This window comes from Macrobrachium rosenbergii, chromosome 3 (genome assembly GCF_040412425.1).
Source record: "Macrobrachium rosenbergii isolate ZJJX-2024 chromosome 3, ASM4041242v1, whole genome shotgun sequence".
Classification (NCBI taxonomy): domain Eukaryota; kingdom Metazoa; phylum Arthropoda; class Malacostraca; order Decapoda; family Palaemonidae; genus Macrobrachium; species Macrobrachium rosenbergii.
This window is the reverse complement of record NC_089743.1, coordinates 1,775,001-1,794,737: the sequence shown is the minus strand read 5'-3', so window position 1 is coordinate 1,794,737 and position 19,737 is coordinate 1,775,001. Positions and strand designations below refer to the sequence as shown.

Here is a 19,737-nt window from a genome sequence, read left to right as displayed (position 1 = left end):
ATATATATATATATATATATATATATATATATATATATATATATATATATATATATATATATTGTGTGTATGTTACACTGTAAAGTATATTATATATTTATGTGCATGTTACTGTATGTGCGCGCTTGTGCACCTAACAGAATCTTCAGACGAGCTACAATTTATCGCGAAAAATAAGATGAACAGCTCCGTGACCTTCCTGCCGAGGTCTTTTGGCACACCTGCTCCTAACATGTTCTTCAGTGCATAAACGAAAATGGCGCATTTCCCCAAGCAAGCGTGGAGAGAATGCGAAATGGAAGTGAAAAGAAAACAGAGAGTTTAGGAAGTTACATGAAAAACGAACTTATGAAAAAAAAATGTTAGACAGGTGATAAGAAGACGGACAATGAAGAGGGACAAGGCAAATGTGTAAAAATTAAATATTTTCATATGAAAAGTGATGCACACAACTTGAAAGTGAAACCAAACTAACACCCATAAAATAATAAACAAAGCCTTGACTTTCAAATGTAATCGAATCTTAGCTGAAGTCATAATCATAGAGACGAGCCTGAAGATTTTATGAGATTGAACCTAAGGTTGCAAAGTTACAGTCATGAAAATGAAACTGAGGCCGCAACGAGTTCTAAGTCTCTCAGCTTGATAACACAAAGGTTCCTCATTTCGAATTTCATGTATTAATGATTTTGAAGCCTGAAGTCTTATGAAATATTAGTTCCCAGCATAAAGTGTCCTCATGACTCTCATACCTGGAGTCATAATGAGTCTCGAGTAACTGCTATCCACCAGTTATGACGGGAGGGGTCTGGTCAAATACGCAGACTATGTTGCAACGGAATCTGTAATGCAAGCACATACGTCGTACCTGGCCTGGCTCAGGACCGGGAGACGACGAGTGGCTGCACGAAGCTCACTCTCAAGGTTACTCCTACTTTCTAAAGCAAAGGCAACTGAAACAGAGGGACAGAAGGACTCTTATGACAAACAGCACTGAAATTCTTCAATAAAAATCGTTATGGCGCTCACTATGCAACGCATAGTGATAAAAACATCATTTAAATCAATAAAAAGAGGCAACGTTGATAAATAGATCCTAGTATCATATATTTAAAATTATCTTGATACTAGTGATAAAAACCTTTACAACGGAAGATGGAGTAAAACAAAGTTATAAGTGTCGTAGACTAAAATAACTTAAAAGTATTTATTACGCATTTTCATATAATTGCAATTAGATTAAAAAAAAAGAGAGAAACATGAAAGTTTGGCAATAAGAGGGCACTGATCTTTATTACATGGAATTTCCATAAACGTATCATGATATATATATATATACACACATATATATATATACATACATATATATATATATATATATATATATATATATATATATATATATATATATATATATATATATATATATATATATATATCATTAATTAAAGCAATACAAACAATTACACACTTGGCTGCAGTTCGACAAGTATACTCGTATATACGTAGAGAAACTTCCCGTGCTCAAGTGGGTCACGTAACTTCATTCTGATACTACGGATGTGGGTTTGAAACCAGCTACAGTACAGACATCGGAAGTTATTTATATTCCTCCATTTGGATCTTAGGCGTGTTAGTGACACATATATCCAAAAGTGTGAAGAAATCGAGAATTCAAGAAGACACTGTGGTCACCAAGTGGAAATATTGCAACCCCCAAAAAAATCCGACCCTAAATGCTGCAACAGACGCAGCCTGAAGGTTTTTAACAGAACACAAGTTCAAGGAAAAGATGGAAGGTCCACAGACAACGCGGCTAAGAAAAATCCTCAGGCGTTGGGTATTGTCCACAGGGTTCCGGACTGCGCTCATAGCCTGCGGTAAGTCGCTTGATTTGCCAAGTATGAATTCTCACGCATTTCTCAGCAAGTTCCACCACATTTCGAATCAGGATGTTTGCAATACTAACTGTCAATACAAACAGGCTGGCCTCATTTCAGGAGGTTGGGTATGCTTATCCGCTCGTTTTATTTAATATTAGTTACATAAGCGAATCTTTTTTTTTTTAAATTACATGTAGACCAATATATAATAATAATAATAATAATAATAATAATAATAATAATAATAATAATAATAATAATAGTGTACACCACAGGATAGAAACACAAACCGGTTACCAGGTCCTAATGACACTCGTTCCACTCCTTCCCTGCCTTCCTCACCTCACCCCACGCTCGTCTTCCTCCCTCCATGTCTGTTGCTGGAAAACATGCGCTACTCTCGATAACAGGAAATGAGGATGCCATGTCGATCTCGATCACGTTTTAACGTTTTTTCTCATCCGTGTTTTAGTGCACGTGCAGAAACTGAGAAGCACAAGGCGTGTTCCTGCGACTGGGCAGTTTCTCCATTCTTAGACTGTCTTGGTGAAGTTACTCCGATATCATTTCTCATCCGTAGAGCATATGTAATTTGCAACATCAACACAAGAAATTTTTTTTCCTGCACAATTACTTGGTATCAGCACTTGATATATCCCTACGCACAGTCGTTCTCTAATCCACCGGGCTGTAAATGGGTACGCTACGTTAAAAAAAAAAAAAAAAAAAAGCCATGGGCTAGCAACATCACCAGTAAGAGATGTTCTGAGAAATCAGAAAGCTATTTATGCTGCATAACTTTCGTACGGTTCTTTTCACGATACTTTATCATGTTCAAGCTGCCATGCATCAATTCAGTTCGCAACTCCCATGAAACTGTCCCAGTAATAAGCACTAGCGGATCCAGAAAAATTTCCTGGGCAGCCACCAATTTTCATACACATACACACATATATATACATACATACATACATACGTATATATATATATATATATATATATATATATATATATATATGTGTGTGTGTGTGTGTGTGTGTGTGTGTGTGTGTGTGTGTAATTGTTGTTGTTATTGTTATTTTTATCAAAATTTTATTATTTCTGTATTAGATTTTTAATGTTTCCCATTTTTATATTTCACAATTGTTATTATTATCTAAATCTTCAATAATATTATTTTGTCATTATTTTTTATGGGGGGAGGGCCACGTGCCCATGTGCCCCCGCCCCCCCCCGGATCCGAAAGTGGTAATAACAATAAGCAATGTGCGACTGGGGATTGCTTCTTCGCACTTAAATCTTCACCATATCTTTGTGCAGCTTATATAATTCGATTATTTGTACTGTATCACCATCAACATTAGTAATCTCTGAAAGGTTTGTCGGCGACTCGTCGGCTGGACAGGCCGAACCTGGCCGATAGATACCCTACCAAACACCTTTAAAGGGATTGCCAGCTTAGAATTCTATAGGAATAAGATGCTCTTCGCTACAATCATGGTATCATTTTTGTTACAAATACCATCATTTCACCGTTCTAGTTGCGTAAAATTATAACTTCTTTACCATAGTAAACCTAAGCAACAGTATTACTAAAAGAATTAATTTATAAACAAATTTGTCTCCACTAAAACCTGGTAACATTTCTCTTCCTGAGAATACAAAGGGCTTTTGTGTTGCCCAGGATGTTCGTGATAAAACTTCCACATAGTTTTGTTGTTGTAATAAGAGTTATCGTACATCACCAGTTCAGACTGCCGGACATTGCCACATCTTTAATAAATTAAACCAAGACGTAAGAAGATTAAACATCTCCGGTCTTTTCATGACGGTAAAAAAAAAATTGAGAACATAGGCCAACATCTTAAAAAAAACCTATTTAATAAAGACAAAATAAAAAACGAAAACAAGTATCAATACTGACTCTCACCTTTATAAAACAACTCGAATGACTGGGAAGGTGGGGGTTGATCCCTTCACAAATAGAATTTGACCTTTGCCACTAACGGTGGATCACCCAGGAGGCTTGTGGTAACTCCCGTTTTCGTAATGAACGACATCTTTGAGAAAATGCGAAGGCAACCGAGCGCTGTATTCAGTGCTGCACAAAATGTCAGTGTTACCTACCCGGCCGAGAAAGACGACTTCTGGGAATGGGAGCAATAGCTTTTAGTTCTGAACGCAGGGAAAAGTGTGCGAGGTCAAAAAGACCAGAAAAATTCAGCGGTGGGATACGGGATGTGAAACGGCAACAAAACAATGGTATGAGGAGCGGATCCCAGATTAGTACACAACATGATGAGTAAAATGAAGAAAAATATTTTGTCTTGTAAAAGGAGACCCGTCTGTGTGTGTGATGTGAGGTAGAAACACGAAAACATTTATTAGGTTTCAAATATTGGAACTAAAAACCACTCTTTAAATACAGTAAAAATAAGAACTGTCTAAGAAGAAAAATGCCTTAGTTTTGTATATAGTAACTGGATACCAATATATGGTAAAAAGATTTTTTATCGATTTAATAATGTTAACATTTACTTTTCAACCTACAATGAAGCGTCATTAACGAGAGAAAATAGTAACTAGGGAGTAGGCCTATTCGTCATTGGTAAATGAAACTTTTCCATACTCTAAACACATATTTATAGTTGCAGTAAATCAGTCATAAAGTTTAAACTGTAAATATGTGTTCAGAGTATGGAACTGTTTCGTTTACTACTGACGAATGCTCAGTTTTAGGTTGAAAATTGTTAACATTTTTAATTAGGAAAAATAATCATCTTCCTAATATTGGTATCATTTATAATTATAATATACATATATATATATATATATATATATATATATATATATATATATATATATATATATATATATATATATATATATATATATATTCATATATATATATATATATGTATATATATATATATATATATATATATATATATATATATATATATATATATATATATATATATATATATATATATATATATATATATATATATATATATATACATATATAGATAGATATATTTCAGAAGGTAAAATGAGTGAAATCCACTTACTATTATATATATATATATATATATATATATATATATATATATATATATATATATATATATATATATATATAGATAGATATATTTCAAAGGTAAAATGAGTGAAATCCACTTACTATTATATATATATATATATATATATATATATATATATATATATATATATATATATATATATATATATATATATATATTTCATAAAATGAGTGAAATCAGTTACTATTATATATATAAATATATATGTATATATATATATATATATATATATATATATATATATATATATATATATATATATATAGATAGATAGATACATATATATATATATATATATATATATATATATATATATATAGATAGATGCATACATATATATATATATATATATAGATAGATAGATAGATAGATAGATAGATAGATATACAGTAGGTATAGATATATTTCGAAGGCAAAATGAGAGAAATCCAGTTATTATTGTATATACAAATATAAAATATGTATATATATATATATATATATATATATATATATATATATATATATATATATATATATATATATATATATATATATATATATATATATATATATATATATATATATATATATATATATATATATATATATATATATATATATATATATATATATATATATGCTTAAAAATCACAGTAGATACACGTGACTTCAGTGTATAATCGAATCCCACGGGAAAATGACAGGCAGAAGTTCAGTACCACGTTTATTCACACATCGTCTGGGCACAAATGAGACACAGATGAAAAGAAGGTTACAAAGTAAACAAAAAGGACTAGAATACCAGATGGTCAATTGTCAAAGGGTAATAAACAGAAAGATAATCCAGGCTAATCCGGGATCAAGTAGTCACAAACTAAAACCATAGACCAAACTACAAGAGATACAAAAATTTAGCCATACAAAATCCAAAAGTGAATACCAGATGGTTAATTTCCAAGGGGTTATAAACAAAAGGTTAATCCAGGAAAATCCGGGATCAGGCGGTCACAAACTAGAACCAAATACTTAACCATAAGAGATACAGTATCTTACCCATTCAAATTGCAGAAACATGTTTAAAACTGAATACTAATTTTGGCTATATTTATCAACAACTTTTTTAATTATGAAGGCACCAAGTTTAAACAAACCAAGACTTAAATTTAGAACACTTTCATTACTTGACTTGATAAAACAAGATTCAGCGATATTATTATTCCAGTCATCATCAAAATGTTAAATCTCTGTCTTTTCTGGAATGTTCTTAAGGGCTTTATTTCGACGAGGAACTGCCACAGATAATTTCATTTACAACTGAACACGTCACTCAGAAGAATGGGGATTAACAGGCAGGTAAAGCAGTGTTCTGCCGCATGGTTAAATATTACAGCAATTGTTCAAATATTGAAGAATCTATGGGTAATCCACTTGAAAGGGACACTGAAGAATGTATTGCAGTGGAAATGCCATGGCAAGGAGCACAAGACAAGCAGTTGTTTCCACAGCAAGCAACACCCTCTACATTTAGAAAATGCAGGCGATTACGTAAGGAAAATTATAACGACGTCGGGTGAATTGAGGTGTGCACATATGGTGCCAAGATTACTAAATTCTAGTGCAAGATGCTTACATTAAAAATTCACCCTGGAAAACTAAGTCAGGACTTGTGAGAAATTGCACTTCAGAAAAGAAAATGAAATTCAGTAAAAGATTAAAGATATGTGTGTTTGAAAGAACCTTGAATCAGGACATTACCTTAAAATGGAGCGCTGGAGAGCCCTCGTCAAATTTCACCAGAAATGGAGGGATGAGTGTAATGGGAATGCACAGGTAAAGTGACTAGGAGGCCGAAAGATGGCCACGTGGGGTCAGCTCAATAAGGAGCAAGCAAGGTGGCTTGTGTGTTGGGCCTGCTGCCGATAGGGTTCTGAGGCTGGGGCTGCTGACTGCCCTCTTTTTACAATCTCGGTGGCTTTATCCTGCTCCTTTCAGAGGACGCTCAGATCACTGGCATCTGGCCTCAGTGGGTAAGGTTGCAACTCAGTCACATGTCACGACCTTCATTTTCTATGTCAAGACCTCTGGCACCCCATGTTTGCCAGTTGATAGGGGAACTTAACTTTCCTGGTGGGTTTCAGTAGGCTTTCATCTCCATTCGCCTTTATCTGAAAGGAGGTTTTTCAAGCAGTCATTAGGCCCAGGAAAGTTTAAAAGATGGACCAAAAGGGAAAGCATGGAGAAAATTTGCATAGGGGCTGAGTTTCTCATGCCCTTCCTCAGTTAGTTATCGGTTTGAAAAATACTACATTTACTTTATATGACAGTTTGGAGGTTGAGTTTGCTTTTCCACATTACAGCGCCCCCACAAAGTTGGTAATTGCACCTTGAGTCAGGTGGAAATGTCAACAGCTAAGTTAATTCTGCAAGGCAATCAACTGCAAAATATATCTCACTGAATTTTTAAATTTGAATTACATAGATGCGTTATGCTTCAAGTTAAATTCATATACCTCTCATGCTATTATGTTAAAACAGCATCATAGCAAATTCAAAATTAAAGAATTCTATGAACTAATATTTCATTAATCTTTGTAACAACATGGAAAATAACAATGGAATTAGCATGGCAGTCCAAGGTCATAGTGTTAGGGTGCCTTGAGGAGGCATTACAACAAAGTATTCGTGGGCTTAAGTTAGATGATGCCATGATACTTGTATGGGGCGAAACGGTACCAGATGTGGCACTAACAAATGGGTGCCTTGTGGCACTCAGCTAAGTACAATGAAGGACAGTCAAGTATGTAAAGTACATGGGCTTTGCGAGTCTCGGACTAGGGATTTAAATTATAAGGAAAATAAATGACAGATGCAGAAGTAAGTAAAATTTATTATTAATATACCAGAACTATATTTCTTAGCCTATGAAAGATGGCTAGGTTCATTCCCTAGCCCCAAAGGGCATTAAGAGGCAGTCAGAGGGCACAACCTCTCTGGCAGGAGCATCTGCCAATGGCGATGGTAATGGCACTGTGCCAGGAGTGGCACTCATGCAGTTGAAGCCTGATGGCTCTGTTATATTCAATTTAAAAGGCACCTTGCCTTTGTAGGCATGAAAAAGGAAGTAAAAATACTTACGGTATTTTAGAAATCTGGCAATTGCACTCTACACTGGCAGAGTGGGAAGCAAAGTAAAATGGGGAGCCGTTTATAGGGTTTTTACAACAGGATTCATGAATGGGCAAGATTGCCAAGAAAATATTAACTTAGAAGATTGGAAAGAAAAAGAAAAATTATCAAAGCAGTAGAAGGAAACAGTGCAAGAGGTGAAATCACAAAGTTATATGAAGAATAAACAAGGGAAGGAACCCAGCATCCTCCTCTGGGTAGAGGTACCAAAGTTCTTCATAAGATAAAGGTGAGTCACTGTTCCAGAGGGCACTAGTGCGAGGAGAGCTCAGTGACTCTCATTGGACTACCTGTAATTATCTGTCCCCATGACCTTTCTTCTGTGGACCTCCTTGGTAGGGGAATTGGTGGAACCGAGTCCGAGGAAGATGTAGAAGTGCTACCCGTTCTGGCCTCTTTGGCAGCTGAGGTAGGCGCATTCATTACAAGCTCAACTACTAGTCATCACAGTTCCTTGAGTTCATCGGCCATTTGAGACATGGCAGAATCCTTACTCATGGTTGTGTCTGTGGGGGACTGGGAAAGAGAGGAAGAGGTCGTGGTGGGCGTGAGAGGCTTGCAGGTCACCATGACCAGCTCAGGTATGGGTTGTGAGGCTGCACCTTTGGGTGAGCTTCTGCTGTGGTTAGAGGAATCCAGAAGAGACCTGAGTAGACTGGGGACTGGCTCTCCCACCGGCACTGGTAGTGGTGCCAAGCGAGACGGCAAGAGGCGACCCAGAATGGGTTCCATCGGAGGAAGTTCTATGGTGTGCTATGGTACTGGCACTAAAGGCAGACCCAGGCACAGGAATTAAATTGTGAATTTCTTTGACATCCACAATGGGTGAAACGTGGCACTGTCCAGGACACCCAGGTGGCACTGGCATAGGTTTTGTGTTAATTTTGGGATCTCCTTAGGGGAGATTCAAGGTGCGCCTTGGCACTGGCACTGGGGCAGGGCCTGGCACTGGAATGAGATCTGTTAAAGGCTCGTCACTTGAGATGGACAGAGCTTGGCACTGCTCAGGGTGCATAAGTGGCACTGGCAGTGGGTTAAAGGCAAAATCGGGATCTCCTGAAGGGAGATCTAGGACGCACTCAGGCACCGGCATTAGGGCAAGGCCTGGCACAGGGATTGGATTTGTCAGGGGCTTGATGGTCAAGACAGTCAGAAACTGGCACTGCTCTGGGCACACAAGTGGCACTGGCAGCATGTTTAAGGCAGGTCTTGGAGGACTCTTGTCCTTTGATTTAGTTTTGGAAGGGTTAAGACCCCTGGATTTTGTAATTTAGGAGGGGGCCAAAAGTCCTGTCCCAGGAGGAGGTCATAGCCTCCAGGAAGGTAAGTAGCTACTGCAAGAATGCAGATTTTAAATCCCTTGAGGTCTTGTGACCGTTAATTTGATGGTAGGGAGAATCATCTTCATCTTATTGATACTCTCCATTGTGACAAGTTTACGTCTGTCAATGGTGGCCCCACAGGGGACCTTATCTTTCCTTATGGGGGAGATTTGCATGCCAGTGTCATGGAATGCTGTGATGTGGCGGGCAGGGTAACTACCTCGGGGAGATGCCACAGATATGGGACCTTTGGCTGGAGGACCTAAGATTTCAGGATTTGTAACTGCTAAAGCAATGGTGGGTGATTTTGTTTTACTAGGGCATTTTGCCCATAGGGCGGAGTCCCCCTGAACCTTACATATGGTACAATAATTCTTGCTGTAATCTTTACTCAGCACTGTCCCACGGTAGGGAGCAGGCCCTTTGTTGTTCGAACAAGAGCCAGATGTGGCTTGGTTGGGCATGGACCCATTTGGAGACTTAGAGGGAGTGTCTGGCTGATTCTCCGCCTTCAAGCAGCACTGTTCATCAGGGTGCTCTGATCTTTTGCAATGGCTGCACACAGGCTTCTTGCAGGGGTGTCCATTCTTGGGCAGCTGCTGACCAGAGGACAAATCTTACAGCCCCTGGAACTTACTGCGGGATTGTGAGTATCCCAGTGGTCTGGCAAACGGCAGTGTTCATCTAGCGCCAGAGGGTTCTTATTGCAGAGGTAGGTAGTGAGGGCCGGAGGGGCGTAGTGTAGGAAGTCTTCGAGTAGGAAAGTTTCCATTATTTCCTCTGCAGAGGTAGCGTTGCAGGATTCTAGCCACTGCGTGAGAGCTCGGGACTTATGGCATGCCCAGTCGGTCCATGTCTGACCCGCCTCCTTTGGGTGTCCTCTCCAACGTTGTCTCCATCTTTCAGGGGTGAGCTCGTAGGCCTTAATTATGGCCTTTCAGACCTCTGCAAGGCTTCCACAGTCCACTAACGAGATGGAGTGGAATGTGGCTCAGCCCTTTCCCTCCAGGTGTTTCGACAGGAGCATAGAGATTTCTGCTGGCTGGGGCTTGAAGTTCCTGAGGACCTCTTCCACTTGGTCGAGCCAGGCCTCCGGCTCTGGCTCATTCCACTGTGACATCATGGAGCTGGCGGCAGTGACAGAGGATGGAGGAGACGCAGTTGCAGGGCCGCGGGCCCCATGGGCAGCCATGGCAAGATCATGGGCGCGATCTTTCTCTTCCTTATCTAGTCTTTCCTTCCTCCCTCGCACCTCACTAGCTAGTCTATCTTGCCTTTCTCACTCTTCCTTGGCTTCTCTTTCTTTTCTCTCTCCTTCCTCCCTTGCTGCTTCCTTAGCTTCTCTCTCCTCCTTTTTATCTACCCAATCTAACAGGTTTTGGTCCTTCAGTCCCAGGGCCTTCCCTGTAGCCACAAGGACTTTGAGCTCTTCTGCATTGGAGGCCATGGTACCAAGGCGTAGTTCTTATTACATAGAGCAGGCTATATTATCCTGACTGAGAATAAATTAACAGGTTCAAGTGACGGTCTTTATCTAAGTTGTTCAGAGAACGTGCTCTTAGATAACATATCTATTAGCTGAAAGAGCATGAGGGGTTCTTAGGAGAACGTAATTTACAGTGTGTTCGAAGAATGGGCTGTTAAACGAACATAACTAGTAGCTTAAAGAGTGTGATAGGTTCTTAGGTCAACGTAATTAATGGGTTGTTCAAAGAAAGAGCATGAGGGTTCTTAGGAGAACGTAATTTACAGTGTGTTCGAAGAATGGGCTTTTAAACGAACATAACTAGTAGCTTAACGTAATTAATGGGTTGTTCAAAGAAAGTGCTCTTAGATGAACAAGTCTAGAACGTAAGGTTCTCAAAGGTACAAATTTAGGGTCCTTAGAATGTAAGGTTCATGGTTCATAAGGGAATGATTGTAGGGTGTTCTTGAACATAAAGTCTGCAAGTGAACGAATTTAAGGGGTTCTTAGAACGAGCGCAAAGAAAGAATTATGTAAATTGGTATCAGAGGGATTGACTTATTATGACAAATCCTACCCAACTGTAGTGTTAACTGATTGGAGTAAGGAAGGAATGGTTTTTGTAATTTTACAGCAATATTGTTTTTGTGTATCTCAAGATGTGCCATTTTGTTGCAAGGGTGGTTGGAAATTAGCATTCTGTGGCAGTAGGCATCTCTCTAATGAGAAAATGAATTATGCTCATACTGAGGGTGAGGCAGCGGCACGCCTCTTTTTGCTGGGGTGCCTAAATTTATTGCTCTTGACAGATCACCTTCCTTTAGTTAAACTATATGGCAATCGTGAGTTAAAGCACACTGACAATCCAAGGCTTTTCCGGTTGAAAAAGAAAACAATGCAGTTCAGATTTACAGTGAAATATATTGCTGCAAGAAAAGTACAGCTGCCGACACTTTATCTCGATACCTGAGTCTTAAGGCTACCCCAGGCGACATAGATATCATAGATGCTGAAGATGTGGACGCTAGGGCGTCTGCCGTAGTGATTGCTTCATTGTAAGGAATAGAGAATGACATCATTGTTCTTGACAGTCAGGTTGTCGAGAGATATGCAAGTGAGGACGCAGATTACCAGCTGTCGCTGAAAAGAGTTCGAGAAGATGACTGTCCTAGAAGTGGAAATTTAGTAGAGTCTGCATTGAAACCGTTTTTTCAGATACGAGACAGACTCGGCCACATTAGTGGATTGGTAACATATTCGTATCGTGAAGGACATATTCGTCTGGTGATGCCGAGAGACTTAAGAAGTAAAGTGGTGAGTAGTCTGTACTCAGGTCACCAAGATGTGGATTCAATGTTAAAGCACTCTTTCTTTAACGTTCGATAAATTTGACCTGCAATACTATGTTTGCTCGTTATATTTTTTGTCATAATAAGTGTCTATAAAAAATGCATTTATTGTACATAGACACTTATTATGACAAAGAATATAACGAGAAAACGCAGTATCGCAGGTCAAATTTATCGAACGTTAAAGAAAGAGTGCGAGAGCGGAGGCAGCGCAACAAGACTTGCCAGCGGAGGAACCGGGCTGAGTGTCGCAGAGGCAGGCCACACCAATAACTGAAACGCTGTGCAGAATAAGGAATAAGTGCTATGAAAACCAGACCTGCGGGCAGAATTTTGTCTTGTAAGTATAGACACTTCTTTTACAAATGAGAAAAAATGGATCTCTGAATCCTTAATGAATCCAGAACACGCAACCAGTGTCCTTACAAAAGCTTATTCCCACCAATAAACAATGCTACCTGTCAGTAGGTTATTGATTGTCGCCTTTTTCTTCGCCCTTAGTTTATCTGTCTCTTCATTACTTCCATTCGGAGACTTAGTAATACGAGGAACGTCTTTGTAAAAATTACCAGTCGAATAAAAAAACAAAAAACACGTCGGAAGGATATTTGGACGTAAGAAAGATCTCCCTAGAATATGACGAAAAGGCCCTTTCTAATAGATAAAAAGACCGAAGAATTTCGTGCGAGAATAACTTCCATCATTACATGCAGTTTTCGAATCCAGTTACAGAAGAGCCCAGCACAATAGAGCACTTTAATTAACCCCCCTCCCCAATATCCCTACCCACCTCGGTCATGCCCCGTAACCTCATACTACTGCCGATCGCGGGAGCAACCTTTTCACATAACATGCTCCTGCTTGCTCACCTTGAAGTGCAGTTACAAGTAAGCTAAGAGGAACTGAACGGTCTCCGGGCTGACAGTATGTATAGCCTATTCCCAAGGATTTTGTCTTTCCTTTTTACTCTGCTGCTATATATACTCGTATATATATATATATATATATATATATATATATATATATATATATATATATATATATATAAATATATATATATATATATATATATATATATATATATATATATATATATAACTTTATCACATACACAACTGTTCTGTACTTGGTAGAATTACTAAAGGACCTCATTCAAACTGGATGGTATCTAACGGAGTTTTTTCTTCAGAAAAGTTACATTGTAAGGATACTTGATAATGTGGACTGTTTGTCCAAGAAAGCTTGTAACTTTTCTGAATAAAAACTCCGTTAGATACCATCCAGTTTGAATGAGGTCCTTTAGTAATATATATATATATATATATATATATATATATATATATATATATATATATATATATATATATATATATATATATATATATATATATATATATATATAGAGAGAGAGAGAGAGAGAGATTGTGTTCATAAATGCATTCGTAATCTTAGAAGTGTACATGCAATCACTGGTTGAAAACCAAACTCACATCTTGTCAGGTTACATAACACAACAAGATTTCCAGACATAAATGATAAGTATAAGATATACTAGCAAGAACAATAAAAATGACAAATGGTAATGTCATATATACAAAACAAATTCTAATATCAAGAGCAATCCCAACGATTTATAAAGTACGTTTTCTACCTGGACTGATAATTTTGCTAATGAATTGAGTGAGAGCTCTCAGAGCGGGAGGAGATTGGGAAGGTGTGTCAGCGCATCTAAAAATACACAGGTTTCATCTCTGAATCAGACAAGAGATGTGACAAGAAATACATACAAGTCACAAATCCTGTGAAGCCAGTAATCAAAGAGGGAGCTATAAAGGCAAAAATTCAGGACGCGCTGTTGTCTTTAGTGCGAGACGAATCGACCACCATGAATGTAGGAATAGCCAGTCAGTCGACCACTGCAGAGTTGAGCTGCTGTTAGGCGTAGCATGAAGAGGAAGTTCAGGAATGTATCTTTCGGAACGTCTTCGTTGAACTACATGGTTACAAAAGCCCAGGTCTACTCCGCGGGGAGAAAAATTAGATGAAAGAAACAATATAATAAGCGTGTAGCAAAAAGGGAAGACCAACTCATTGTAAACATATAACCTTGAATTATTTTTTTCATTCCTCGAACAGAATTTTAACATTTAGTCTTCCCACTATGCCGTATGAATTAATAATCACGATGCAAACTGTACCATATTATAAATGTCTCACATTATGCAAACTGTACCATATATATATATATATATATATATATATATATATATATATATATATATATATATATATATATATATATATATATATATAAAATCTGTGTGTAGTCTAAACAGCACTGAAGGACTGACAGAAAACTTTGTATCATTCTTTCAGATGTTATTTGTATGTTTTATCTATTTTTCTCACTCCCTCGTGGACGTATAAGGCATCTCAAAATGACCTCCAGACAGGTGTTGAGGTCACTGAGAAAGGCCGACCAAACCGAAGACCTGTTCAGCAGCTGTAACCGCCTCAAGGGAAATCATTCTGGGAGAGAGAAAGAAAGGAGAGATATTTCAAGGGCGAAGAAGCTTTCTCCCGAGTCTCTTCCTTTAGCTGTCTGCCTGTCTGTCTGTCACTATAGTAGGCTTAGAACGGAAGGACCTCTGGCCGTTTTATTGTGCAAAGAGTATAGGTAGCATGGGACTGGAATGGTTTCTCTAATAAAATATCATTGTTGTTGTTCTAACTAGGAACTTGAAAAGTTCCTACACCGTCATTTCGGTTATTGTTACTAATGAATTTCACCATCACTGTGATGAAGGTTATTGTTTTCTTCAATATCAATATCAAAATTTTCTTCTAAGTTTGAATCAGACCCTTCGTGAAATCCAGGAGGAAGAAAGTTCCCATGGATCACTGATTATTTGAGCCAAATTATATATATATATATATATATATATATATATATATATATATATATATATATATATATATATATATATATATATATATATATATATTAACTTTATCACATACACAATTGTTCTGTGCATTAGTAGAATATTATATATTAAACTATGGTAAATTTTTCTGAATAAAAACTTACAAGTTTGTTTCTGTAATATATTAGTAGAATTATATAAATATATATACCTATATTCAAACTGGATGGTAACTTATATATATAATAAAATATCCATATAATATACCATCCGTTTGAATGATATATATTCTTTATATATATATATATATATATATATATATATATATATATATATATATATATATATATATAAATATATATATATATATATATATATATATATATATATATATATATATATATATATATATATTGAGGGAGGTTTCAAGGTCGCAAAAAATTGCACAAATCGTCAAAACTCGAAGCAAGTTGCAGTCTAAAAAGTTTTTTTATTTCATTCGTCTGTCAGTTTCCACTCATGTCACCCCAAATCCCCGGAGCATATCATCAAAAGCAAGATGACAACATTGTGTAAATGTGAGAATTTACACACTCGTTTGTTATCGAATTTAAATTTACGTTTCTTGCCTCAGTCCCTTAAATATTCAATTACAATTTATCCTCACTAATATTTTATGTTTACTAACATTATAAATTAATTTCATTATTTTGCACATATCAATCCTTTTCTCTTAGTTGTTCTTCCAGTATTCTGTAGTACCATTGTGTCCTGCTGCGATGTGAATTTCTAGAGGAGCCGTAGTAAAGATGAAGCTCCGAGTAAAAAAAAAAAAAAAAAAAAACAGAGGAACGATGATATAGCTCGCGCCTCTTCTGACTGAGGAAAACATCTGAATCCTTGCTTAGACTAACAAGCGGCAACGGCACTACTTAACTCTTACCAACACTCAATCGCCTTTCCCCCTCGATTCCTAAGAAGGACTCTACGGAAAGCTTCTCATCATAACTTTCTTCAAGTACAAGTTACCTTGTCCAGTCACCAGATACCAGTTGGATAGATTACTGGATTCGAGACCACAAACTCTCGGAACAGCGTGCTGGAAGCTTTTGGAAATAATGAAGCGAAGGATGGTGGTTTGGAGAAATTGTTGGAAGAGCTTACTTATTCTTCCTATTTTCAGACATGTTCTTGAGAATCTCTAATTCTTCACGTAATCTGTTACCTTTTCCCGTCGCAAAATTAGATATGTCTCTTAACCCCAATTCAGATAAATAGAATAATTATATAAAGTCGGATTTCTACATCGTCGGAGAAAGGTGGAACCAGAAGAAACACAACTCCTGGCAATCATCGACGTCTGTATCTGAGATGATCCACTTGAATCAGTTTTCGCAATCTTAAGGACGAATTCTACGGGATCTCACTTAAGGTTTGATGAAGTTCTATTTAGGCTCATTCGCCTTTGAGAAAATCTGAAGACTCTCTGGCATGGCGAAGTTAATTCATGGTCAGAGACAATCTAATTATAGTACTACTGTATTATTAAATAAAGCAAAACTGATAGGATGGTGCAAATTTGTGAGCGAACTGACTGAATCAAAGATGCGAACAATGCAGACAAAACAGAAGCTGTACGCCAGAATGGAAAATGCCAATTGAAAACAAAATAGAATAATACTGTGAAATTATTAAAAATAAGACACCCAATAAACCTACATTGAACAAATTTTAATGAATACATGAAATCTGATGCTGGGGCCGCGGAGGCTCCAGCGCCGGGAGAAAAGCAGTGATGGTTGTGAAGCAGTTATAATCAATTAGGAGGTCGAAAGGCCAGTGTATAAAATGATCCACAGGTACTCATGATAGGAGCCGTAACTGTCAACGCTCATCACAGAAATATTAGGCTTCTTATTTCCCTGTAGGGGTATAGTGCCGTCAGAGCATCTCCTGTGGTGCACTGTAGGCATCACTAAAGGGTGTCTGGAGCGTCTCGTCTGACGCATCTACGTACACTTTTTAAACTGTTGGCCTGCCTTCGTTCCTGCTGCTTTGTCACTTGTTATGCGCTGAGTGGCTGAGAGTGCCTTAGTGCTCAGCTTGACAGCCAAAATTTCACAAACAAACCACCGATTCTCTCTTTTTCTAACACACACATATATATGTTTGTGTGTGTTAGCTCTTTGTTGGGTGAGTCGGTAGAGCTGCGGACTGTCACTCGATGGGCCGGAGTTCAATTCCCCGGCCGGCTGATGAAGAGTTAGAGGAATTTATTTCTGGTGATAGAAATTCATTTCTCGCTATAATGTGGTTCGGATTCCACAATAAGCTGCAGGTCCCGTTGCTAAGTAACCAATTGGTTCTCAGCCACATAAAATAAGTCTAATCCTTCGGGCCAGCCCTAGGAGAGCTGTTAATCAGCTCAGTGGTCTGGTAAAACTAAGGTATACTTAACTTAACTTTGTGTGTGTTGTTACGTCAGCTTTAGGTCGAAACCAACTGAATCTTAGATATTCTCAAATTCTATAATGCTAATTGTCTTCAGACAATAAAATGAAGAGGAGCAGACACTGGAGTATATTTTCATTTTGAATTCAAATCCATCCTGCTGCTTTAAAATTTCAATATCTAAGATCCTTTTTTGAACTCTTTCTTAAAACCAGAAGTCGATCCTGACGGGGTTCCGACCCCTTCACCCCTAACGGTATTATTATTATTATTATTATTATTATTATTATTATTATTATTATTATTATCCAAATACTTTAAACTGACCAATGATGTAATATTCTGAACTCTTAGAGTTGTCCCGAACCACATCCGCTATGTTTTCCAAGTCTTAAATGAGGTAGAGAGGGGGGGATAGCCTTGCGGTGCATGCCTTGAAATATCACTTCCCTTTCACCGTGAAATGCTTGGCAGTCTTTTCCTCAGAGGACGCTGTGGTCATCAGAAGCTTCAAAAGTCCCTACGAGGAAGCAAAAAACCTGACTTCTCCCACTGTTTGACAAGTGACCATCCAACTTAGTGATGCATTGGAATTATCAATATAAACCTAGGCCAAGGCCAAGCGCTGGGACCTATGAGGTCATTCAGCGATAAAAATAATGTTGAAAAAATTGTTAGGAAGGGGCGGAAAGTAAGATGGAAGAAAGAAAACGTGAACGGAGGTATAGTAAAAGGAATGCAAGGGGTCGCAGCTAGGGGGCGATGGGGCACGGTAAAGAACCGTAAGTAATGCCTACAGTGCGCCGCGTGACGTACAATATAGGCACTACCTCCTGTGGGGTCCAACTTGGCGTAACGATTCGTATTATGATGAAAGTGATAACTATAGTGCACCTTAATCTCATTGTGTATAGTGCAAAAACACACACACACATATAAAACATGTATATATATATATATATATATATATATATATATATATATATATATATATATATATATATATATATATATATATATATATATATATATATATATATATATATAAAAGTGTGTGTGTGTTTTGCCGGACTTTTTCTTTAGAAGGCGGTTGGTACAGGAGATGGCTCCAGGATTCTATTTTCATTTAAGAGATAAGAGGATGATTGTTACAGTGACTTGCTTTTTATTTAGTCATGGCCACTCCTTGAAAACAGAATATTATTGAAAGAAACAGAGACGTCAGTGAAAAGAGGGAACAATGTAGCTTATTTGTGAATGTAGTGGATACGCACGTTTCCATAATAAATGCATTCTTTATTTCAGACATGAAAAGGCCTTCGAATGGAAAGAGTCGCTGTGACAGTGATTTCTGTGCCACAACGAAAAGTGTCGGTGTCCAGCAGAAATGGAATAGCCCCTGCACTATTTGCTCTTTCCAAAAGTCAGTCAAAGACTTGAGTGAAATATGTGGGAAATCCTCAAAAAAAGTATGAAATAGTACACAGATAGTAAAAGGAATCGAATCGTTTAAACACTGATAAAATCAACAGCGACAAAACTGATAAATACCGTGAATGCAAAGCAGTAAGTCCATACGACATAATCCTGTCTGGAAAAAATGATATGTGCATTAGTGACGAGGAAGTATTAAGTATTCGTACGCATGCACGACAGAATAAAATAATGCTGAGATTCTGAAATTAATTCAGTCGTGAAAAAGTGAAAGAAAGTAATAAAGCTGTTCTTTAACTAATGCTTCACTCAAAGAGAGCAAAAAAAAATAAAAAAAGAGCCGAGACAGATTCCCAGAAACTCTCTGAGCGGTGCACGATTTCGAAGAAGGAAAAATCCAACCATTCCATCACCAGCCCCACATCAAGTCAAGGCCTAAGCCCCCCATCATCATCATCGCCGTCATCAGGATCAGGAGAAATGATAATCGTCAACTGGTGATTTCGTCGAGCGATTGAGCCCAGTTATCAACAATTGCACTTTTTCGTTTGACAATTTTTAACCTGACCCCGACAGTAACATAAACAGCATTTTCCTTTCTGTTTCCATTTCCAAGTTCCATTCATTTCTTTAT

The 19,737-nt window shown here is 37.5% G+C and overlaps 1 protein-coding gene across 3 annotated transcripts in view; it reads left to right on the top strand.

Annotated features, from left to right (window-relative positions):
* LOC136851933 (uncharacterized) overlaps window positions 1–19,737 on the top strand; it is a 55,854-nt gene that overhangs the window by 14,009 nt on the left and 22,108 nt on the right. Inside the window, exons 1-2 of one of the 3 annotated variants that reach the window (XM_067126304.1) lie at window positions 12,494–12,631; window positions 18,975–19,737. The exon at window positions 18,975–19,737 is cut by the window's right edge and continues 869 nt beyond it. Coding sequence is in view for 1 of the 3 variants with exons in the window: in XM_067126309.1 (XP_066982410.1) it covers window positions 12,598–12,631 (34 nt within the window). In the remaining 2 variants the exon portion in view is untranslated. Of the gene's footprint in view, window positions 1–12,493; window positions 12,632–18,974 lie in introns of those variants that run through there. The other 2 variants (XM_067126295.1, XM_067126309.1) reach the window with 2 other exon arrangements.